Below are 21,845 nucleotides of genomic sequence, written 5' to 3'. Positions count from 1 at the left end.
TACTAGCATCACCAACTCATAGTAAATTGGCAGTACCAGCATCACCAACTCAAGGTAAATTGGCAATACTAGCATCACCAACTCAAGGTAAATTGGCAGTACTAGCATCACAAACTTGAGGTAAATTGGCAGTACTAGCATCATCAACTCAAAGTGAATTGGCAATACTAGCATCACCAACTCATAGTAAATTGGCAGTACCAGCATCACCAACTCAAGGTAAATTGGCAATATTAGCATCACAAACTCAAGGTAAATTGGCAATACTAGCATCACCAACTCTAGGTAAATTGGCAATACTAGCATCACAAACTTGAGGTAAATTGGCAGTACTAGCATCACCAACTCAAAGTAAATTGGCAGTACCAGCATCACCAACTCAAAGTGAATTGGCAATACTAGCATCATCAACTCTAGGTAAATTGGCAATACTAGCATCACCAACTCAAGGTAAATTGGCAATACTAGTATCACCAACTCAAGGTAAATTGGCAATACTAGTATCACCAACTCTAGGTAAATTGGCAATACTAGCATCACAAACTCAAAGTGAATTGGCAGTACCAGCATCACCAACTCAAAGTGAATTGGCAATACTAGCATCACCAACTCAAGGTAAATTGGCAATACTAGCATCACCAACTCAAGGTAAATTGGCAATACTAGCATCAACAACTCAAGGTAAATTGGCAATACTTGCATCACAAACTTGAGGTAAATTGGCAATACTAGCATCACCAACTCAAGGTAAATTGGCAATACTAGCATCACAAACTCAAAGTGAATTGGCAATATTAGCATCACCAACTCAAGGTAAATTGGCAGTACCAGCATCACCAACTCAAAGTGAATTGGCAATACTAGCATCACCAACTCTAGGTAAATTGGCAGTACTAGCATCACCAACTCAAAGTAAATTGGCAGTACCAGCATCACCAACTCAAGGTAAATTGGCAATACTTGCATCCCAAACTCAAGGTAAATTGGCAATACTAGCATCACCAACTCAAGGTAAATTGGCAATACTAGCATCACAAACTCAAAGTGAATTGGCAGTACCAGCATCACCAACTCAAAGTGAATTGGCAATACTAGCATCACAAACTTGAGGTAAATTGGCAATACTTGCATCACTAACTCAAGGTAAATTGGCAATACTTGCATCACAAACTTGAGGTAAATTGGAAATACTAGTATCATCAACTCAAGGTAAATTGGCAATACTTGCATCACAAACTTGAGGTAAATTGGAAGTACCAGCATCACCAACTCATAGTAAATTGGCAGTACTAGCATCACTAACTCAAGGTAAATTGGCAATACTAGCATCACCAACTTGAGGTAAATTGGCAATACTAGTATCACCAACTCTAGGTAAATTGGCAATACTAGCATCACCAACTCAAGGTAAATTGGCAATACTAGCATCACCAACTTGAGGTAAATTGGCAATACTAGCATCACCAACTCATAGTGAATTGGCGATACTAGCATCATCAACTTGAGGTAAATTGGAAATACTAGCATCATCAACTCAAGGTAAATTGGCAATACTTGCATCACAAACTTGAGGTAAATTGGAAGTACTAGTATCACCAACTCTAGGTAAATTGGCAATACTAGCATCACCAACTCAAGGTAAATTGGCAATACTAGCATCACCAACTCAAAGTGAATTGGCAATACTAGCATCAACAACTCAAGGTAAATTGGCAATACTTGCATCACAAACTTGAGGTAAATTGGAAGTACTAGTATCACCAACTCTAGGTAAATTGGCAATACTAGCATCAACAACTCAAGGTAAATTGGCAATACTAGCATCAACAACTCAAGGTAAATTGGCAATACTAGCATCACCAACTCAAAGTGAATTGGCAATACTAGCATCATCAACTCAAGGTAAATTGGCAATACTTGCATCACAAACTTGAGGTAAATTGGAAGTACTAGTATCACCAACTCTAGGTAAATTGGCAATACTAGCATCAACAACTCAAGGTAAATTGCAATACTAGCATCACCAACTCAAAGTGAATTGGCAATACTAGCATCAACAACTCAAGGTAAATTGGCAATACTAGCATCCCAAACTCAAGGTAAATTGGCAATACTAGCATCACCAACTCAAGGTAAATTGCAATACTAGCATCACCAACTCAAAGTGAATTGGCAATACTAGCATCAACAACTCAAGGTAAATTGGCAATACTAGCATCCCAAACTCAAGGTAAATTGGCAGTACCAGCATCACCAAATCAAAGTGAATTGGCGATACTAGCATCACCAACTCAAGGTAAATTGGCAATACTAGCATCACCAACTCATAGTAAATTGGCAGTACCAGCATCACCAACTCATAGTAAATTGGCAATACTAGCATCACCAACTCATAGTAAATTGGCAATACTAGCATCACCAACTCAAAGTGAATTGGCAATACTAGCATCACCAACTTGAGGTAAATTGGCAATACTAGCATCACCAACTCAAGGTAAATTGGCAATACTAGCATCACCAACTCAAGGTAAATTGGTAATACTAACATCACCAACTCAAAGTGAATTGGCAATACTAGCATCAACAACTCAAGGTAAATTGGCAGTACCAGCATCACCAAATCAAAGTGAATTGGCAATACTAGCATCACCAACTCTAGGTAAATTGGCAATACTAGCATCACCAACTCATAGTAAATTGGCAGTACTAGCATCACCAACTCAAAGTGAATTGGCAATATTAGCACCAACAACTCAAGGTAAATTGGCAATACTAGCATCACCAACTCAAGGTAAATTGGCAATACTAGCATCACAAACTCAAGGTAAATTGGCAATACTAGCATCACCAACTCAAGGTAAATTGGCAATACTAGCATCACAAACTCAAGGTAAATTGGCAATACTAGCATCAACAACTCAAGGTAAATTGGCAATACTAGCATCACCAACTCAAAGTGAATTGGCAATACTAGCATCAACAACTCAAGGTAAATTGGAAGTACTAGTATCACCAACTCTAGATAAATTGGCAGTACTAGCATCACCAACTCATAGTAAATTGGCAGTACCAGCATCACCAACTCAAAGTGAATTGGCAATACTAGCATCACCAACTCAAGGTAAATTGGCAATAATAAAGTAGCATCCCCAACTCACGATAATATTAAGGTAAATTGGCAATAATGAAGTAACATTACCAACTCTGAATAAATTGGCAATACTAGCATCACCAACTCAAAGTGAATTGGCAATAGTAGCATCACCAACTCAAAGTGAATTGGCAATATTAGCATCCCAAACTCAAGGTAAATTGGCAATACTAGCATCACCAACTCAAGGTAAATTGGCAATACTAGCATCACCAACTCAAAGTAAATTGGCAATAATAAAGTAGCATCCCCAACTCACGATAATTGGCCAATATTAAGGTAAATTGGCAATAATGAAGTAACATTACCAACTCTGAATAAATTGGCAATACTAGCATCACCAACTCAAAGTGAATTGGCAATACTAGCATCACAAACTCAAGGTAAATTGGCAGTACCAGCATCACCAACTCATAGTGAATTGGCAATATTAGCATCACAAACTCAAGGTAAATTGGCAATACTAACATCACCAACTCAAGGTAAATTGGCAGTACCAGCATCACCAACTCAAAGTGAATTGGCAATATTAGCATCCCAAACTCAAGGTAAATTGGCAGTACCAGCATCACCAACTCAAAGTGAATTGGCAATATTAGCATCACCAACTCTAGGTAAATTGGCAATACTAGCATCACCAACTCTAGGTAAATTGGCAGTACCAGCATCACCAACTCATAGTAAATTGGCAGTACTAGCATCACCAACTCAAAGTGAATTGGCAGTACCAGCATCACCAACTCAAGGTAAATTGGCAATACTAACATCACCAACTCAAGGTAAATTGGCAGTACCAGCATCACCAACTCAAAGTGAATTGGCAATACTAGCATCATCAACTCTAGGTAAATTGGCAATACTAGCATCACCAACTCAAGGTAAATTGGCAATACTAGCATCAACAACTCAAGGTAAATTGGCAATACTTGCATCACAAACTTGAGGTAAATTGGCAATACTAGCATCACCAACTCAAGGTAAATTGGCAATACTAGCATCCCAAACTCAAGGTAAATTGGCAATACTAGCATCATCAACTCTAGGTAAATTGGCAATACCAGCATCACCAACTCTAGGTAAATTGGCAATACTAGCATCACCAACTCAAGGTAAATTGGCAGTACTAGCATCACCAACTCATAGTAAATTGGCAATACTAGCATCACCAACTCAAGGTAAATTGGCAATACTAGCATCATCAACTCAAGGTAAATTGGCAGTACCAGCATCACCAACTCAAAGTGAATTGGCAATACTAGCATCATCAACTCTAGGTAAATTGGCAATACTAGCATCACCAACTCAAGGTAAATTGGCAATACTAGCATCACCAACTCTAGGTAAATTGGCAATACTAGCATCAACAACTCAAGGTAAATTGGCAATACTAGCATCACCAACTCAAAGTGAATTGGCAATACTAGCATCAACAACTCTAGGTAAATTGGCAATACTAGCATCACAAACTCAAGGTAAATTGGCAGTACCAGCATCACCAACTCATAGTGAATTGGCAATATTAGCATCACAAACTCAAGGTAAATTGGCAATACTAACATCACCAACTCAAGGTAAATTGGCAGTACCAGCATCACCAACTCAAAGTGAATTGGCAATATTAGCATCCCAAACTCAAGGTAAATTGGCAGTACCAGCATCACCAACTCAAAGTGAATTGGCAATATTAGCATCACCAACTCTAGGTAAATTGGCAATACTAGCATCACCAACTCTAGGTAAATTGGCAGTACCAGCATCACCAACTCATAGTAAATTGGCAGTACTAGCATCACCAACTCAAAGTGAATTGGCAGTACCAGCATCACCAACTCAAGGTAAATTGGCAATACTAACATCACCAACTCAAGGTAAATTGGCAGTACCAGCATCACCAACTCAAAGTGAATTGGCAATACTAGCATCATCAACTCTAGGTAAATTGGCAATACTAGCATCACCAACTCAAGGTAAATTGGCAATACTAGCATCAACAACTCAAGGTAAATTGGCAATACTTGCATCACAAACTTGAGGTAAATTGGCAATACTAGCATCACCAACTCAAGGTAAATTGGCAATACTAGCATCCCAAACTCAAGGTAAATTGGCAATACTAGCATCATCAACTCTAGGTAAATTGGCAATACCAGCATCACCAACTCTAGGTAAATTGGCAATACTAGCATCACCAACTCAAGGTAAATTGGCAGTACTAGCATCACCAACTCATAGTAAATTGGCAATACTAGCATCACCAACTCAAGGTAAATTGGCAATACTAGCATCATCAACTCAAGGTAAATTGGCAGTACCAGCATCACCAACTCAAAGTGAATTGGCAATACTAGCATCATCAACTCTAGGTAAATTGGCAATACTAGCATCACCAACTCAAGGTAAATTGGCAATACTAGCATCACCAACTCTAGGTAAATTGGCAATACTAGCATCAACAACTCAAGGTAAATTGGCAATACTAGCATCACCAACTCAAAGTGAATTGGCAATACTAGCATCAACAACTCTAGGTAAATTGGCAATACTAGCATCACCAACTCAAGGTAAATTGGCAATACTAGCATCACCAACTCATAGTAAATTGGCAGTACCAGCATCACCAACTCAAAGTGAATTGGCAATACTAGCATCATCAACTCTAGGTAAATTGGCAATACTAGCATCACCAACTCAAGGTAAATTGGCAATACTAGCATCACCAACTCAAAGTGAATTGGCAATACTAGCATCAACAACTCTAGGTAAATTGGCAATACTAGCATCACCAACTCTAGGTAAATTGGCAATACTAGCATCACCAACTCAAGGTAAATTGGCAGTACCAGCATCACCAACTCAAAGTGAATTGGCAATACTAGCATCATCAACTCTAGGTAAATTGGCAATACTAGCATCACCAACTCAAGGTAAATTGGCAATACTAGCATCACCAACTCTAGGTAAATTGGCAATACTAGCATCAACAACTCAAGGTAAATTGGCAATACTAGCATCACCAACTCAAGGTAAATTGGCAATACTAGCATCACCAACTCATAGTAAATTGGCAGTACCAGCATCACCAACTCAAGGTAAATTGGCAGTACCAGCATCACCAACTCAAGGTAAATTGGCAGTACTAGCATCACCAACTCAAAGTGAATTGGCAGTACCAGCATCACCAACTCAAGGTAAATTGGCAGTACCAGCATCACCAACTCAAAGTGAATTGGCAATACTAGCATCATCAACTCTAGGTAAATTGGCAATACTAGCATCACCAACTCAAGGTAAATTGGCAATACTAGCATCACCAACTCTAGGTAAATTGGCAATACTAGCATCAACAACTCAAGGTAAATTGGCAATACTAGCATCACCAACTCAAGGTAAATTGGCAATACTAGCATCACCAACTCATAGTAAATTGGCAGTACCAGCATCACCAACTCAAAGTGAATTGGCAATACTAGCATCATCAACTCTAGGTAAATTGGCAATACTAGCATCACCAACTCAAGGTAAATTGGCAATACCAGCATCACCAACTCAAGGTAAATTGGCAGTACCAGCATCACCAACTCAAGGTAAATTGGCAGTACTAGCATCACCAACTCAAAGTGAATTGGCAATACTAGCATCATCAACTCTAGGTAAATTGGCAATACTAGCATCACCAACTCAAGGTAAATTGGCAATACTAGCATCACCAACTCTAGGTAAATTGGCAATACTAGCATCAACAACTCAAAGTGAATTGGCAATACTAGCATCATCAACTCAAAGTGAATTGGCAATACTAGCATCACCAACTCTAGGTAAATTGGCAATACTAGCATCAACAACTCAAGGTAAATTGGCAATACTAGCATCACCAACTCAAAGTGAATTGGCAATACTAGCATCAACAACTCTAGGTAAATTGGCAATACTAGCATCACCAACTCAAGGTAAATTGGCAATACTAGCATCACCAACTCATAGTAAATTGGCAGTACCAGCATCACCAACTCAAAGTGAATTGGCAATACTAGCATCATCAACTCAAAGTGAATTGGCAATACCAGCATCACCAACTCAAAGTGAATTGGCAATACTAGCATCACCAACTCAAAGTAAATTGGCAATACTAGCATCACAGCTCAAGGTAAATTGGCAATAATAAAGTAGCATCCCCAACTCACGATAATTGGCCAATATTAAGGTAAATTGGCAATAATGAAGTAACATTCCCAACTCTGAATAAATTGGTAATACTAGCATCACCAACTCAAAGTAAGTTGGCAATACTAGCATCACCAACTCAAGGTAAATTGGCAATAGTAAAGTATCATCCCCAACTCACGATAATTTGCCAATATTAAGTTAAATTGGCAATAGTAAAGGAGCATGCCAAACTGAATGTAAATTGGCAAGACTAGCATCTCCAACTCAAGGTAACTTGACAATAATGAAGTAATATTCCCAACTCTGAATAAAATGGCAATACTAGCTGTTGAACTGGTTGATTTGCATATGTAATACTGTATGTCAATCTAGGCTACAGTAATTCACGCAAGTTGTAATTGTTATTTGGTATAATTATAGTCCTTGTATACTTTTATCAGGCAGATAATCAAAGAGTCGGTGGCCATGTTTATGTTCATTACCACAGTCAGAATGCACTATTTCTATATGCAACATAATGTACTAAGGTTACAGTGCCAACTATCACAGTTGCGACAAATAAAAATGGATGGTCAAAATATCTAGCAACTGTCTTTCTGTTTGGTCTTTGTGCTATTTTGTAATGGGGTAACTACTTGCTTACTTCCCAGGGTCATTGTTATGTATATTTTATAAACAATGACAATTGTTCAGCTGGTTGATGTATGTGAGTGCATAGTTGCCACTAAAACTTGATCGGCAAGTCACTCATCTGGAACCCCTTGTGGAAAACACTGCACTGTGTGAGTGCTAAGTAAATATAATGGCAGGAGTAAGGTTGCTTCTCTATTTTAGCTACTTTACTGGAAAGTTGATTTTGTAAAATTAAAAACAAAAGCATTGGTATTCTGACCATAAGAGGGCAGTTTTTGATTTATTACTAGAGTTCTGGGGACAGCATTCAGCATTGATTTGAATGGATTTTGCTACAAATATCTTGGCAGGTTAATGATTTTTTAATAAACTTTATTTTTCTATTTAAGTTTTAGTACCAAAATCCTAAAATTTACATTGTTCACCTTGTTCGTCTAAAATTAGTAAATTTGGTATGTCTTTATTATTGCAGATCAACTACGCGAGGACACACCAGTTGGGACTAGTTTTCTCCGTGTTGCGGCTCAGGATGCTGATACTGGTTACAATGCTGAAATTTCATATTCCTTGTCTGATGAGGAATACTTTAGTGTAAACAATGCTACAGGCTGGGTTTATGTCAAGAATGCTATATATCTATCTCAGGTGAGACTCGCACATTCTACTGTTTTGGAAATTTCCCAAAAGTGGGTGCATGGCTGGGCACCAAGTTGGACAAGTACAGTACTGAGTGAGAGCTGTCTTCAACAAAACTAGTTGCAAATTGTCTATTTTGAATCGTATACAGAGTAGCTTACAGTGCAGTTTAATATCAAATTGTTTTACATTATCTTTTTTATTATATTCAACAGCTGCCTTTCTTGACTGTCGGTGTATATGGTCTGCTTTTGTAGAGGCCATGATACACATATACAACTTTTGTTGACAACATTTTTTGACCCGTGTGTCATGCAATGCTGCAAGTTGTTGATTGAAATGGAAAAATGGTCTATTCCTTGCCACAACAAGTTGCAGGTTGTTGATGGTAATCAATATGCATCATGCATGCAACATTTGTTGTCAATAAAAGTTGCAACTTTTGTTGCTACAAATGTTGATTCATACATCATGCAATGTTGCAAGTTGACCTGTTGCAAGAATAGAACATGTTGATGGCAGTCTGTCAATAATACAACATGGTATGATGCACTGAGCAGCGTTTGTTGATAACAAACATTTTCAACAGAAGTTGACTCGTGTATCATGGTCTATAGCCTTAACAATAATCAAAGAAAGCTTAGAAAGAACTCCCATGTGCTGAGAGTATTGGAGACACATTAAATATAATTTGAAATTACTTAGCTGAAAACTAATTATGCAAATCAGAAAATTAACATGAACAGATTTGATTGTAAAACTAATAAGGTCTGCGCAATGTAACAAAAACTCTATGTACCAAGTTTAATTGAAATGTGATTAGAACCAAAAAATTATGAATTATTATGCTAATTGAGGAAATAATATGAACAGAGTTTTACCCCAAACTGATTAGGTTTGTACATTGTCCTAGAGCATCTTTGTACTAAGTTTCATTAAAATGGAAATTAGTACTTTAGATATCAGTGTGAAAGCTTAAAATTGGTTAATTATGCAAATTGGGTAATTAATATGTACAGATTTTAACCCACAATTATCCAGGTCTGTCTATTGTCCTACAGCATCCATGTATAAACATTCATTGATATGTGATGATTACTGTAGTACCTGAGATATCAGTGTGAAAGTTGGAAATTGGTTAATTATGCAAATTAGGTGATTAATATGCACAAATATTTACCAAAAACTAATTGTCTCTGCATAATTTTAGATTCATTGAAATGTGATGATTAGTACTTTAGATATCAGTAGAAAAGCTGAAAATTAATTATGCAAATTAGGTAATTAATATGCACAATTATTTACCCTGAAACTAATCAGGTCTCTGCATAGTCCTAAAGGATCTATGTACCAAGTTTCATTGAAATGCGATGATTAGTACTTGAGATACCCGTGGAAAAGCTGAAAATTAACTAATTATGCAAATTAGGTGATTAATATGCACAAATATTTATCCGAAACAATCAATCTCTGCATAGTCCTTGAGTATGTAAGTACCAAGTTTCATTGAAATGTAATGCTCACTACTTATATCAAAAGCTGAAAATTAATTAATTATGCAAATTAGATAATTACATGTACTGATATTACCATAAAAACTATCAGGTCTGTGCAGTGTCATATGACATCTATGTACCAAGTTTCATTGAAATGTGATGATTAGTACTTGAGATATCAGTGGAAAAACCGAAAATTGACTAATCATTATGCAAATTAGGTAATTAGTATCCACGGATTATTACCAAAAACTAATCAAAACCTAGCATTAGTTCAGAAAATCTATGTACCAAGTTTCATCAAAATCCAATGAGTGGTTGTTTAGATATCAGTGGAACAGTCATGGAACCACTAAAAAATAGCTAATTATCATGCAAATTAGGTAATTAATATGCACGGATTTTTACCAAAAACTAATCAAATCTGCGCATATGTTCAGAGCATCTATGTACCAAGTTTCATCAAAATCCAATGAGTGGTTCTTTAGATATCAGTGGAACAGTCATAGAACAGCTAAAAATTAGCTAATTATCATGCAAATTAGGTAATTAACGAGCATGGATTTTAACAAAAACCTAATCAAAACCTAGCATTAGTTCAGAGCATCTATGTACCAAGTTTCATCAAAATCCAATGAGTGGTTCTTTAGATATCAGTGGAACAGTCATAGAACAGCTAAAAATTAGCTAATTATCATGCAAATTAGGTAATTAACGAGCATGGATTTTTACCAAAACCTAATCAAATCTGCGCATTGGCCCAGAGCATCTATGCACCAAGTTTCATCAAAAACCGATGTATGGTTCTTGAGATAGCAGTGGAACAGTCGGACACACATACACACATACACACATACATACACACATACACACACACACACATACACACACACACGCACACATACAGACACACTAACTGCAAAGACTCCCATTTTGTGCTTCGCACATGGGAGTCAAAAACCATGTTCGTAATTTAGTTGATAGCTAGCACATGTATTGTCATCAAATGCCTATTAAAATTGTTATACACTACCCAACTACTACTATTATAATTTTTTTATTCTATAATAGAATAAGATCTATCTAAATGTGATGGCTACTGATCAAAAAGGAACTGGTCTTCAGGATACTGTTCCACTTTCAATCACAATATCAGACATCAATAACGAACCACCGGTTTGGGAAGTTAATACATATGCTCCTATCTATCTACGTGAGGATGCAGAACCAGAAACGATAGTGGATAAAGTTAAAGCTACGTCTATATTAGACGATGAACGTGTTACGTACAGTTTAGTTCAAGGACAACGGCCAGAGAGTAATAATCCCATGAGGTTTTATATAACTACTGATCGAGAAGATAAATCAGGAGAACTCAAAGTATTCCATCGGTTGGATTACGAAACTACACCTAGGTATTTATCTCTATGTTACCTGAATGTTCTTGGAAGCTTCAATTTTGAGTTTATGCAGAGTGATGATGATGTTATGTGGTTTCTTTCAGATTTGAGCTGCGTATTCGTTCCTTGAATGCAGCTGAAGTGCCTTTACCATCCTATACTACAGTTGAGATCAACTTGATAGATGTGAATGATAATGTGCCATTGTTTTCATTGCCAAACTACGGGGCCAGCGTACCTGAGAACATGGAACATGAAACACTTGTTTTTCAAGTTACTGCAGAAGATGCTGATACGGGAACTAATGCAGATGTAAGTGATATGTTTTTAGCTCCGCTGTCGACTTTGTCGAGCGGAGCTTATCATATGAGTGATTGTCCGTCGTCGTCTGTCGTCGTCGTCCGTGTCAATGTTTTACTTTTTCGACTTCTTCTTGAAAACTACAAGTCTGAATGCTTTGATACTTGGTGTATATGTACCTTGGGTAGACCTCTCTCAGATTTGTTCATTTCATGATGATATCTTCAATTCTCTAATTTTGGTGAATATTTTTGTCATTTTTAGTAAAAAGTGATATTTTCGACTTCTTGTTGAAAACCGCAAGTGCAATTGCTTTGATATTACATATATAGGTACAACATGTGGACCTCTCTCAGATTTGTTCATTTTGTAATGATATCTTTAATTCTCTAATTTTGGTGAATATTTTTGTCATTTTTGGTAAAAAGTCGTATTTTCGACTTCTTGTTGAAAACCGCAAGTCCAATTGCTTTGATATTACATATATAAGTACTACATGTGGACCTCTCTCAGATTTGTTCATTTTGTAATGATATCTTCAATTCTCTAATTTTGGTGAATATTTTTGTAATTTTTGGTAAAAAGTGATATTTTCGACTTCTTGTTGAAAACCGCAAGTCCAATTGCTTTGATATTACATATATAGGTACTACATGTGGACCTCTCTCAGATTTGTTCATTTTGTAATGATATCTTCAATTCTCTAATTTTGGTGAATATTTTTGTAATTTTTGGTAAAAAGTGATATTTTCGACTTCTTGTTGAAAACCGCAAGTCCAATTGCTTTGATATTACATATATAGGTACTACATGTGGACCTCTCTCAGATTTGTTCATTTTGTAATGATATCTTTAATTCTCTAATTTTGGTGAATATTTTTGTAATTTTTGGTAAAAAGTGATATTTTCGACTTCTTGTTGAAAACCGCAAGTCCAATTGCTTTGATATTACATATATAGGTACTACATGTGGACTTCTCTCAGATTTGTTCATTTCATAATGATATCTTTAATTCTCTAATTTTGATGAATATTTTTGTAATTTTTGGTAAAAAGTGATATTTTCGACTTCTTGTTGAAAACCGCAAGTCCAATTGCTTTGATATTACATATATAGGTACTACATGTGGACCTCTCTCAGATTTGTTCATTTTGTAATGATATCTTTAATTCTCTAATTTTGGTGAATATTTTTGTAATTTTTGGTAAAAAGTGATATTTTCGACTTCTTGTTGAAAACCGCAAGTCCAATTGCTTTGATATTACATATATAGGTACTACATGTGGACCTCTCTCAGATTTGTTCATTTCATAATGATATCTTTAACTCTCTAATTTTGATGAATATTTTTGTAATTTTTGGTAAAAAGTGATATTTTCGACTTCTTGTTGAAAACCGCAAGTCCAATTGCTTTGATATTACATATATAGGTACTACATGTGGACCTCTCTCAGATTTGTTCATTTTGTAATGATATCTTTAATTCTCTAATTTTGGTGAATATTTTTGTAATTTTTGGTAAAAAGTGATATTTTCGACTTCTTGTTGAAAACCGCAAGTCCAATTGCTTTGATATTACATATATAGGTACTACATGTGGACCTCTCTCAGATTTGTTCATTTTGTAATGATATCTTTAATTCTCTAATTTCGGTGAATATTTTTGTAATTTTTGGTAAAAAGTGATATTTTCGACTTCTTGTTGAAAACCGCAAGTCCAATTGCTTTGATATTACATATATAGGTACTACATGTGGACCTCTCTCAGATTTGTTCATTTCATAATGATATCTTTAATTCTCTAATTTTGATGAATATTTTTGTAATTTTTGGTAAAAAGTGATATTTTCGACTTCTTGTTGAAAACCGCAAGTCCAATTGCTTTGATATATTATACATATAGGTACTACATGTGGACCTCTCTCAGATTTGTTCATTTTCTAATGATATCTTCTGTTCTTTAATTGCCATGTGCATTGCTAACAGCGGAGCTATCTCAGCCGACAGGCTGCTTGTTTTAGGATGACTAAAATTGGAATTCAGGTGGAATGTAATTCTCAAATCTCTTTTAAAATGATTGAAAGATGGATTGACAACACTTTGCTATAATAAATGCGAAGTGACAAGAATTGTTGTGTACAAATCAGATTTATCACTTTCAGAAATATCCATTAATGGGAAAGCTGTCAATACCTGGGATTGCACCTTTGCGTTGATGGAGATCATTACTGTGTTGTGTACAAATCAGACTTATTACTGTTAGACATATCCATTAAATGTAACTCTGCCACTTATTGTAGTTAGAAATTCTCATATTCTCTCACACTTCGTTATTCGCGTTTTAATTCTGTAAAAAATAATAAAATGTTTGTGTTACATCAGAAGACAACACTACATAACTTTTCTTTTTAACATAAAAACCTGACCTAACCTGTTACAATCACTTTCAGATAACTTATTCAATAATAGAAGATCCCTACACAGATGATTGGAATTCATTCACAATAAATTCTACAACTGGTCAGATTTACACAACAGAAAGCTTTGATCGAGAGACAAAGGGATCGTATTTGATTGAAGTCAGGTCTCAAGATGGTGCGCCATCCGATCGAACATTCGACCCTGACAATCCTGATGCTCCCAATAGTGGTAAGTCAATGTTATGTGTATCATTATGCAAACATGTACTCTGCAACCATTAGACAATCTGTGTTTTAAAATGGCTTCTACCTTAACTTATTGTTACCGGTAATTATATTGTAGATACTGCTGCTGTGCGTATAGTGGTTAGTGATGTCAATGATAATGCTCCAGCTTTTGACAGTACAGAATTTTATGCCACAGTTGAAGAAGACAGAGAGACAGGTTTTGCCATCACCACAGTAACAGCAACTGATGAAGATGAAGGTATGTCATTACAATATTCATGACATATTCTATAGGTTGCTTTGTAATGTCTATGGTATTTGTCATTTACAATGTATTCATGTTTATATTTATGTGTCCATTGTGTAAAAAGGACTTTGACAGAGTTCCGCAATCTTTTTTGGTTTTATTTAACAGGTGCAAATTCTCAGATACGTTATCAGATCACTTCTGGTAACCTGGGTGGTGTTTTCAGAGTTGTACCAGAAGTGGGCCGGATTGAGATTGCGGCACCCTTGGATTATGAACAAACACGGTCCTATGCATTGACTTTTGTTGCTTCAGATGGGTTAAATGAAAATACAGCTAGTGTTAATGTAAATGTTCTCAATGTCAATGATAACCCACCTGTATTTGAAGAAGATCAATATGAACCATTCATAACAGAGGAAGATGAAAACGTTCCAGTCTATGTTATCACTGTGAGTACTAATCCCATTTACCCATATAGAATATTCCACATAGATGATTAGTTTAGAATTAATATCCATACACTTTAATTACCTAATTTACATAAATTAATCATTTTTCAAGGTTTCTCGAGTACATGGGCACTATGAGTGTAATTCTCAGATGCGTTCAGAAACTTTATGTATTAATATGTAATTTGCATAAATTAGGTAATTTTCTGGTAATAACTTTTTATCATATTAAACTAAGTACCATTTATTCCTTTGTTACCATGCCCATATAAATTATAGAAAGATATATGAAAGGGAAATGTCTGTCTTTGTTGAGGCTTGCATAAACTTTTTTCTTCTGGATACAATAACTCAAACTTGAATATATTGTTATTATCATTTGCATAATATTTCCACAGTGTGATGTAATACAGGTTAATCTATCGATCGGAAAATGCATATCACAAAGTTTGACATCAAATCTTTTCTAAAAATCAAATTCAAAAAAAACGATTGAAAAATTGTAGGAATTGGTGACATAGATTGGCTACCTTATTGAAATACCAAAGATGTGAAAAATTTTCAGGGTGACATATGTCTTATATATGTGTAGATAACTTTTTCATATAGCAATTATTGAATAATAATATTTATTAGACGCATAAAATCCTTAGGAACAAGCGTCTTACAACAACAAAACTATATAAACTAAAAATAAAAATCTATAATTATAATAAAACAAATTAAAATAAAAAATGAATAAAAAGATAAAATAATTGAAAAGTAATTACATCACGATCTTCTATTTATATTCAATTGTGTTAAATTCCCTACTATCATTTTGATGTCTGCTGTTGAGGTTGGGTTGACAAAACTTGTTCTAATCAATATACACATAGCAAACCAGTCACTAACTTGCTGGCAATGTTGATGTTTCGGTGTTCAGAACAATATGGTAATGACAGTAATAATCAGCCATGTTCTTTGCCACCAGAACTATATCCATTTATAGCAATAGCACCTATAGCAGCATTTTCAAAATCCATTTGACTGTACAGTAAGTACAGTGCCTTGTGATCATTGATTTTGCTCAAAAAACATTTGTTTTTTAAACACAGTTAAGCATGAGCTATTTTTAATTCACAGATGTTAAAACAACTCGCATCATAAATATAAAAGTAATAATTTTATTATGTTTTTATGATTCTAGGTAACTGCGTATGATCCTGACTTGGACAGCGAAGAAGATCAAAATATTGTATATAGTTTACAAGGACAAGGTGCTAATAAAGAGTTTATGATTGATTCAGTTTCTGGTGAAATTTATGCAACCACAGCACTTGACCGTGAAGATCAAGCATACTGGTTTTTCCAAGCTGTTGCTACAGATGAGGGTGGTGCTGGACTTGATGGTTTTGCAGATGTCATTGTCTCCTTAATAGATATCAATGACAATGCACCAATGTTCCCTAATGGACCTTACACAGGATCAGTTCTTGAACACTCACCTGCAGGTAAAAACATGTCTTACTTTAGTGTAAATGATACATCAAGCATTATATGAGTGTATTTATTTTGGTGAGTTCAGACAAAAATAGTTTTTTGAAAAATCTAGCATTTGATTAATCATCAAAATAGTATCTTTCACCACATGACGTCTCAGCTATTGAAATCAAGACTCAGTTGTGGCAAATTGTCATCACTACATCCCCAGCTGATGCTGTTTTTTCCCAATTAATTTTGGCAATCTGTTGAGGCATTAGCTGGTGATGTGTTAAAATAATATTCACTTTCAGATAATAATACCATTTCATTTTCAGTCCCATGCAGGTACAGGGCCTGGTAAGTTTGAATACAACCTATCTGCATGGTATACTAATTATACTAACATATTCCTTCTATTCAAGGTCCTACTGGCATGTATGATTCAATTGTATCATAATTCATGGTACCATAACTGTGTTACAATAATACTGTTCTGTTGGGAATGTTCTTGAACTGTTAAAGCTCACTGAAGATGAAATGTATTGCATACAGAATCATACCCCTCTCCCTCTACATGAAAGTATGATATTATTGAAAATAACCAAACATTAGCAATGACGATGACACAAAAGAACTGCTTCATTCATTGTAATTCTACTGAGAAATTTTATCAGATGTACATTTTAACTGCATCATTTGTGGCGCTATACCCATATAGTATCAGCATGAAAGCACACAAATTAAAAAGGCAAAAAATCATCAATTAAAAATTAATGTTCCCAACCTAGTGAAATGGCCTCCTGACCTCCAAACAAGAGATTTTGTGTTTTGGTAAACTTCAGCAGTTTGAGAACACCCCCTAATATTGACTAATCATTAATTATCACTAAAATTACTTGTTGTATTAGTCATTAATTTTTTCCTATTCTAATAAATATGACTGTGTAATTTTTAAATTGCTCAAAACAACTTTGCATAATAATTATTAGTCCCGGTTTGGACGCAGCCTGTAAACGTGGACTTATGTTTTTAGATCCGTGCGTGCATCCGGTCTTAGACATGCCTGGACCAATCACAATCAAACTTCACACATACATTATACATAATACAAGACATGACATGTCATGTCATAGCCCCCGCTCAGAAAACATTTTAAAACTGATATTGAACTGGGTTTGTGTCAAATCTAAAAAAAAACAAGCTTTTTCTAACTGTTACCAGCTTTTTCTCAGATATGTGTCATTCAGTTTTGTTAAAAGTTGGTACAGGGACAGGTAATAATTGTTTACAAGTGCACAGTGCATTATATGTTGATCATTATGAACAGCGAGGATGCATATCATAGGACAATAGCTGTGGAAATCATAGATCAAAACTAAACAAAAAAAGGGAGAGCTGTTAATTGTAAATAAATTAACACATTTGAGAAATACAAATCCCAATCAATTTTGGAAAATCATTAATGAATTGAAAAATTCTCATAAAAATCAATCTAATCCTATTTCTGTAGAACAGTGGGAAGAATACTATAAAATATTAAACAAAGCTGATCAGAACAACAATTTGCAAAATAATATCATTTCTGATATGTCAGAAATGGAAAACAGAAATGAATCTAATAAACTTATTAACAATAAAATAACAGAAAAAGAGATAAAAAATGCTATTAAAAAACTTAAAAATAAAAAAGCACCTGGTTATGATGGCTTCTGCTCTGAGCTTTTGAAATGCAGCTCAGATTCGTTGATAAAACCATTAAAAAAACTTTTTAACCTTATTTTAGAGTCCGGAATTTATCCAAAGTCGTGGAATATTAGTATTATTTCACACATCTATAAAAAGGGTGATTCACACGACCCAGGAAACTACCGGGGAATAGCTGTATCAAGTTGTATGGGAAAAACATTCTGTACTATAATAAATAATAGAATTACCCAATACCTTGAAACAAATAACATAATTAACAATAATCAAGCAGGGTTCCGTAAAGGTCACCGCACAACAGACCACATTTTTGTACTGAAAACAATTGTTAAAAAATATCTCCAGCTAAATGGAAAATTATATGCATGCTTTATAGACTTCCAAAAAGCCTTCGATAGTGTCTGGCGTAATGGATTGTTTTATAAATTACTCAAAAATGAAATAAATGGCAAAATCTATAATATTATTAAAAATATGTATTGTAATACAAAAGCATGCATTCGTTTAGAAAACACAATCACGGATATATACAACAAAAGGTATGAGACAAGGCTGTGTTATAAGCCCCACACTATTTAATTTATATGTTAATGATATGAGTAAATACTTGGAAGACAGATCCCTTGATCAGGTCACACTACATAACACAAAAATTAACTCGCTACTTTACGCCGATGATCTGGTGCTAATTTCAATAACAGAAAATGGCCTACAAAATGCATTAAATAAACTGCAAGATTATTGCCAAAAATGGAAAATCAAAGTAAATCTTGCGAAAACTAAAATTCTTGTATTCAGAAGGGGAACACTACAAAGAAATGAACAATTCTATTATCAAAATGAAAAACTTTGCTGTGTCAACTCATATAATTATCTTGGAATAATCTTTCAGTCAAATGGTAAATTTACAGAAGCTAGAGACAACTTAGCAGATAAAGCAATCAAAGCCATGTATGCACTAAAGCAGTCTTTACCAAAAGAAACAGACTGTAAAACGTACATCCATCTGTTTAATATATGTATCAAACCAATTTTACTGTATGGATCTGAAATTTGGGAAATGGAAAATATGAGTAACAATAACTGGGACAAAACTAAAACAGAAAAAGTGCATCTAAAATTCATTAAACAACTACTTGGGCTTAATAAATACACAACGAATAGTGCATGTCGGGGTGAAATTGGAGCATTTCCATTGATAACTGAAGTGAAAATCAATATGATTAAGTTCTGGTCCCGTGTCACAGACAAGTCACAAAATAATTATACAAAGATAGCGTTAAGCGATCAGACTTTGTCAAAAGCACAATGGGAAACATCAGTCAAAAATATCTTGAAAGATGCAGACCTCTCTAAAACATCACAGCTATCACATCAAAATATTAAGGAAATTAGCAGCACTATTAAACAACAATATATAACATACTGGAGAGAGAATATGACAAAAGAAAAAACAAAACTGAGAACATACATTAAATTTAAAATTAATTACAATCTGGAAAATTACATTAATGTTTTGGATAATAATCAAAGAATATCAATGGCTAGATTCAGGACAAGTAGTCACAATCTAGCCATTGAAAAAGGCAGACATACCAATCCAAAAACCCCATTAGAAAATAGAATTTGTAAACAATGCCCATTACAGGAGATCAAAGACGAATTACACTTTCTTTTAGTTTGCCCACGATATCGAACAGATAGAAATGATTTTATTTCCAATATTTTATTCCCCAAAGAAATCATTACCAACCTGCAAAAATTCACATATTTAATGAAAAGTAATGACAGAAATATAATAAAACTTTTAGGGGAATTTTTACATAAATCATTTATTTTAAGAAATGAGCTTTTTTTGGATATAATACCTTGACTCTTTTTTTCTATTTTTTACGTTATCGTACTTTGATTTTTTTTTAATCACTTATATATTTATTGCTGTAAACCAATAGAACATTTGTAATTCTAAGGATGCAATAAAGTTATTATTATTATTATTATTATTATTATTATTAGACAAATGTAAATGTGTAGAAATCAAGCATGGTGATAATGATTTTGAGCGTGATGTAGTCTGGCAAGCGTGGCCGTGTCTCAGAGCAGCATTGTGGCACTGCCACAATGTTTGAATCCCGGAGAGAACACTGCAAGCCCCTTAAATGACAATTAAACTTTTACAATTTACACAATACATACTCAGTTCTTACAACAATAATAGAAAGGCAGTTTTTCTGGCAAAGCTCTCACCAGGTTAGCAAGAGTTTCTCACGATCACCAAACCCGAGACACAAACGATAATACAAAGTGTATAAATACCATAACAAGCAGAGTTGAAATTGACAAGACAGAATTTTGTTCATATAAGAGTTGCGCAAAGAAAGATACAATTCCGGGATACAATATCCTCACACGAAAATGATAGTGATTTCCACCCAATCGAGAACTGCACATGTGTCATAAAAACTCGGATTAAACTTGGGTAATTTTGGCATGATGTCGGAAAAAGTCGTTAAAATGTTAAAAATCAAATAAAAACACAGTGAAACTTTGGCAAATCAAAAAAATAACATGATGTGCACCTGTACACTATCAATTCCCGTTTCTATACCAGCACTGAACTGAATTGGATCACACGAGCTGGTAACGCATATATGCGAACACGGATGCATGGACACGACTCAATTTATATGCCCCCTAATTATAGGGGCTAATTATGCATACGCATGTCGATTTGTTTCACGATCTGATTCAAGATGGTCGAATGGTGGCCATTTTTGTGCTAAAAACTCATCAAAATCAAGCATTTCTGGCATTCCAGAACTGGATCTTGGTGTTTATGGATAAATGTTCAAATTTTGTACATACGTTGGACATTATGGGACCTTCATGCACATCATTTTATTTTTCAGATCCAATTTAAAATGGCTGACTGGCGGCCATTTTGTTTTAATGAATGCACTTCTAGAGCCATATCTCTGATATGCCCTTACTGATTATGTTCAAATTTTATATGTTCGTTTTACATCATGTTATAGATATATAGATGTATTCAAAATGGCTGACTGGTGCCCATTTTGTTAGTCTCCATTCGTCTGTGCGTCTGTGTGTCCGTGCGTCCTTCCTGAGTCATATCTCAGAATCCCTTGGACCGATTCCGTTCATTCTTTGCATGTGCCTAGTACTTTATGTGGGACATATGCACATGTAGTGGTTTAGCGATTCGATTCAAAATGGCCGACTGGCAGCCATCTTAGTTTTTGAAAATGTTGTATTTTGGACATGCTTCATCAGTTTTCATTCAAACTAGGTACATAGATTAAACATGTTAGGATACATGTTCATGACGATTTATTTCACAATTGGATCAAAGATGGCCGACTGGCAGCCATTTTTTTTTTTGAAAATGTCGTATTTTGAACATGCTTTGTCAGTTTTCATTCAAATTTAGTACATAGATCATACATGTTAGGATACATTTCCCCGACCGTCCGTGAGTTCCTGAGTCTGTCCATCCGTCCATGTGTCCGCCCGTCCCTCAGTTTGTCCAGA

At 35.0% G+C, this 21,845-nt stretch overlaps 1 protein-coding gene across 1 annotated transcript in view; it reads left to right on the top strand.

Moving 5' to 3' along the window:
- LOC100377633 (neural-cadherin-like) overlaps positions 1-21,845 on the top strand; it is a 61,311-nt gene that overhangs the window by 21,191 nt on the left and 18,275 nt on the right. The window contains exons 9-15 of the mRNA XM_085500654.1: positions 8,421-8,593; positions 11,152-11,495; positions 11,585-11,792; positions 14,232-14,430; positions 14,545-14,688; positions 14,845-15,128; positions 16,318-16,621. Of these exons, the coding sequence (XP_085356780.1) occupies positions 8,421-8,593; positions 11,152-11,495; positions 11,585-11,792; positions 14,232-14,430; positions 14,545-14,688; positions 14,845-15,128; positions 16,318-16,621 (1,656 nt within the window). The remainder of the gene's footprint in view (positions 1-8,420; positions 8,594-11,151; positions 11,496-11,584; positions 11,793-14,231; positions 14,431-14,544; positions 14,689-14,844; positions 15,129-16,317; positions 16,622-21,845) is intronic.

The sequence above is a fragment of the Saccoglossus kowalevskii genome, chromosome 6 (genome assembly GCF_978046115.1).
Source record: "Saccoglossus kowalevskii chromosome 6, keSacKowa6.1, whole genome shotgun sequence".
Taxonomy (NCBI): domain Eukaryota; kingdom Metazoa; phylum Hemichordata; class Enteropneusta; family Harrimaniidae; genus Saccoglossus; species Saccoglossus kowalevskii.
Note: the sequence above shows the minus strand (reverse complement) of the source record. Positions and strands in the feature narration are given on the sequence as shown.